At 23.1% G+C, this 4,024-nt stretch overlaps 1 protein-coding gene across 1 annotated transcript; it reads right to left on the bottom strand.

Moving 5' to 3' along the window:
- Positions 1-50: 50 nt before the first annotated feature.
- On the bottom strand, positions 51-2,773 carry LOC108694815 (pheromone-binding protein Gp-9-like). Its single transcript, XM_018204488.1, has 5 exons — positions 2,672-2,773; positions 1,545-1,626; positions 795-907; positions 382-493; positions 51-174 (listed from the first exon to the last, which is right to left on the bottom strand). Exons 1-5 carry the CDS (start codon positions 2,711-2,713, stop codon positions 71-73), a joined length of 453 nt encoding a protein of 150 aa, XP_018059977.1. The 5' UTR covers positions 2,714-2,773; the 3' UTR covers positions 51-70.
- Positions 2,774-4,024: the final 1,251 nt, after the last annotated feature.

The following is a 4,024-nucleotide window of genomic DNA, read 5'->3' on the forward strand; positions in this document are numbered from 1 at the left end:
TGAAAATGTCTGTAGATTTTAATATTTTAATTTAATTTCAGCCATTCTTAATTATATTTATTTTGCGGATTTATTCATGTTCATGATCATGTCCATGTTTATGCTTATGTTCAGCTTTTATGAAACATGCAGAAATAAGAAAAGCTTTTTCGCATTTTTCTGTAAGGTCTTTTGCTAAAATAGAAAAAAATAAAATTAGTAAGTGATAAAAAGTAAAGTGAGGATATTGTATTCTCTCTTAATATTAAAATAACTAGAATAATTAAATGTATGAAAACTTATTTAATAATTATTATTGTAGACACTAAACATAATTACATATTAAAATCTACATTACCTAGATTATATTACACATATGATATGATTATGTATATAACTTACATTCATTTATGCAAGTGTCCAGACTTTCCAATCTTTTATCTCCTGGTTGAACACTTGTTTTCTTGATGAATTCGCTATGCATCTTTTCTACTTTAAATTCTGCATCTTCCATCTAATATTTACAAAAATAGTTTATAAAACATTAATAATTAGATAATTCATCAGATCACTTTTTTAAATGCATGTATTAAGTCTTATGTTATTTTTTAAATCATATTGTTTAATGTAATAATATATAAAAGCATTAAATTACTAATAAAATTTACAATTGGAAAATCAATATTAAAAAAATAGAGCATCATATAAAAGATATTATGAGAAAAATAACATTTTAAAATATTCACAACATTTTATTATTTAAACATTTCAAAGCTCAGACATCTTTTTTAAGAAAATAATAAAAAACTACTTGCCAGTCCTCCCTTTTGTAATAAACATTGTATGACACAACCATTCTTATTTAGTTTTTCTTGATTTTCGGATTTGTATTGGTCATGTGCTATGTCGTGTACTGTTAACATGTCATCTAGAAATTTAATTTAAAAAAAATGTAAATTTTGTATCCATGTAAAGAATTATAAAAATTTTGTTGATGTTCTAAAAAATATTATAAACACAATATATAAATTTTTATTTAAATCTTTTTTATATGTATTTGCAATAAAATAGTCTTCGTATAAATATTTAAACTATCATGTATCAACTTTTATTTGATCTTCAATTAATATAGAGATTTTAATAATTAAAATTATTTTTGTAATTATGTATTAAAAAGTTCTCTAATAGTTTTTGAAAAATATTCAAATAATTATTTATAAAATAAGACTGTAAAATACAAATTATTAATAAAAACAAATCTTTTCCCTAATTTTTATTTTAAATAATCTTTAATAACAATTATTATTATATAATTTTAATATTTTTATAATCAGGACATTAACAAAGTTCAATTAATGTTACAAAAATTGACTCCCAGTGCACTGAAACTACATTCTTCTCTTTATCTTCTTTTGATTTTTATTAAATGTAAAAAAAAATTTTATTCAATTTATTATTCAATTTTCATTCACTGAAATATTCGATAAAATACCGCTGGCATTAGCATTATTTAGCAAAAACCCACGTTTAGTTTCATGTTAATTCGTATGTGCTCGTAGACTTACCATCAGATACATTAGTTTCAGTTAAACACGTATTGTAATTTTCACTGTCGGATCCTAATTTCCTCGCGTCAATGGTACAAGACTAAAAGATACGAAATTTTATTTTTAATGAATTTTTTAGTGAATTTTTCTACTTTGATTAAACTGTTTTATACGCAATACATGTATATATGTGTGTGTGTGTGTATGTGTGTGTGTGTGTGTGTGTGTGTGTGTGTGTGTGTGTGTGTGTGTGTGTGTGTGTGTGTGTGTTTTATTATCCTAGCAAACCACACATGTAACTTAATGTAGATATAACATGTAGATATTACATGAGTATCAAGAATGTTACATGTAATATTATTTGTAATGATAAATATCACACTGGTATAAACATATTATTTTATATCAGAAATGTATCAATAATGTATTACTGCTATGTAATATAATCTTTTTTTACATATTTTAATATGAATATACAAAATATATTCAAAACAGATACAACAATGAAAAATTTACGCTATATAAATAATAAAAAATGCATAAAAAGAATGTAGCGTCATATAACATTAAATTTTGAATTAAGTCTTGAATTAAACTTGATCATAAGTAATTTACAGGGCTGTGTTTGGAGAGACATTATTAAAGCTATTTGTGTCATTTCGTTTATATTGTTTATTAGATATAAAACGAGGAAAAAAATGACACAAAAAGCGCTAATAGTATCTCCTCGAATGCATCCCTGATAGCTGGAAGTCGGATAAATTCAACGTATCTATAATACGTATTTTATATTTATCAATCGTATAAAGTTCATTAAATTGTTGAAAGATTACAATTGTATTCATATTATGTATTTTGAGTGATGTGTGTATTATATTATAATTTTAAATAATTATTATATTTATATAACATAACAAAGAAATATATCATTGTTCTTTCTATGTATCTCCTAAGTTATATTACGATTACGTTTTGGTTTGCTGTGATGTGTTGTGTATTAATTATATATATATGTAACAATAATATAATATAAAAGTTATAATTTATTTAAAATTAAGTTATAAGAGAACTCTCTTATTATGTCTCTAGAAACATTTTTAATTAACCTTCTATTTATATATAATTTTTGACAAAAAAATACTTACAACGAACACAAAAGTGCAAATATAAAATAATATTTTCTTCATTTTATTGATTTAGTTAGTCTACACTATCTCTAAATGTGTCGTACTAAAGTGTTCTGAAGCCTACTATCATCGTATTTATATCATCTGTAATATAAAAAATAAATTGATTAAAGTTGCAAAATCACAGGTCATATAAACATGAAGTGCAAACACAAAAGAAAATAGAATGATATCCATCACTAACACTAACTCTCATTGCAAATATAAGTTGTTAAGATGTGACTTATAATCTCATATGTTCGTAATTATCTCATTTAAACATTTATATTCTTATTGCTTTGTAATTATATATATATATAATCTTTTAATGTATATGCTACGTCAGTGAATCAGGCATTTGTGTTTATCTCTACTGTATTCTAGAATATTTCCAGTTTTCTGCTGATTAGTTGCAAATAAAGAATAACCTTGGAATAAGCTTACATAAAACAGAAAATTTTAAGTAGATCAATCGGATAGACCATAAGGAAGCATTATATATTTCTACTTGGAATTTTTAACTTAACTAATTATGCCATTTTTTAAATTAAAAAAGTACATTATTTGACTTGAATGATATTTGACTTGCATTTTTTGGTTGTTTATCAAAATATTAAAGAAAAGCCTTTGAGAGCCAATACAGATTGTGGGTGTGTAATTAAATATACTTTATTAAAAAAGATAAATATATATACGTTTCGATTCTAATTTGGATCCTCTTCAGTATAAACTAAATATTCACAGAAAAAAGTAATTATACATCACGTCACGAAGTGACGTAATAATCATCAAGACGTCACGAAGTGACGTAATAATCATCAAGACATTGGAGTAATAATCATCAAGAATATATCGATGTAGAATATTTAAAAAAATTCTAATTGGAATATTTTAATCAGGATAGTGAATATGCAATTTTACAATTTAATCGTGGTAGCGCGATTAACCGAATGATGTAATTAGTAAATATTTATTTATCTTTATAATAAACATTAAAAGATAAAATTTCAACGCTCATATAAAAAAAATTTGCTAAGATTGGTTTAATTTTGAACATTTAAAGTACAAGAATATTTACAAGTGCGAAAGTATACTTGTAAATATTTTTGTACTCTAAAAATTACACACAAACTAATTAAATATCAAAAAATTTAATATGAATATTTTTTTAATATACCTCTTTAATTAATATTAGGTGTAGTAAAAAGAAATCCATTATTTTTCCATTATATTTTAATTTTATTTTATTATATCTATATAAATGCATTAGAAAACTTAACAAGAAATAAAAATGAAAATAAGAAGAACAATCTCCGATAACCTTGATCTTGA

This window comes from Atta colombica, unplaced genomic scaffold (assembly GCF_001594045.1).
Source record: "Atta colombica isolate Treedump-2 unplaced genomic scaffold, Acol1.0 scaffold125, whole genome shotgun sequence".
Taxonomy (NCBI): domain Eukaryota; kingdom Metazoa; phylum Arthropoda; class Insecta; order Hymenoptera; family Formicidae; genus Atta; species Atta colombica.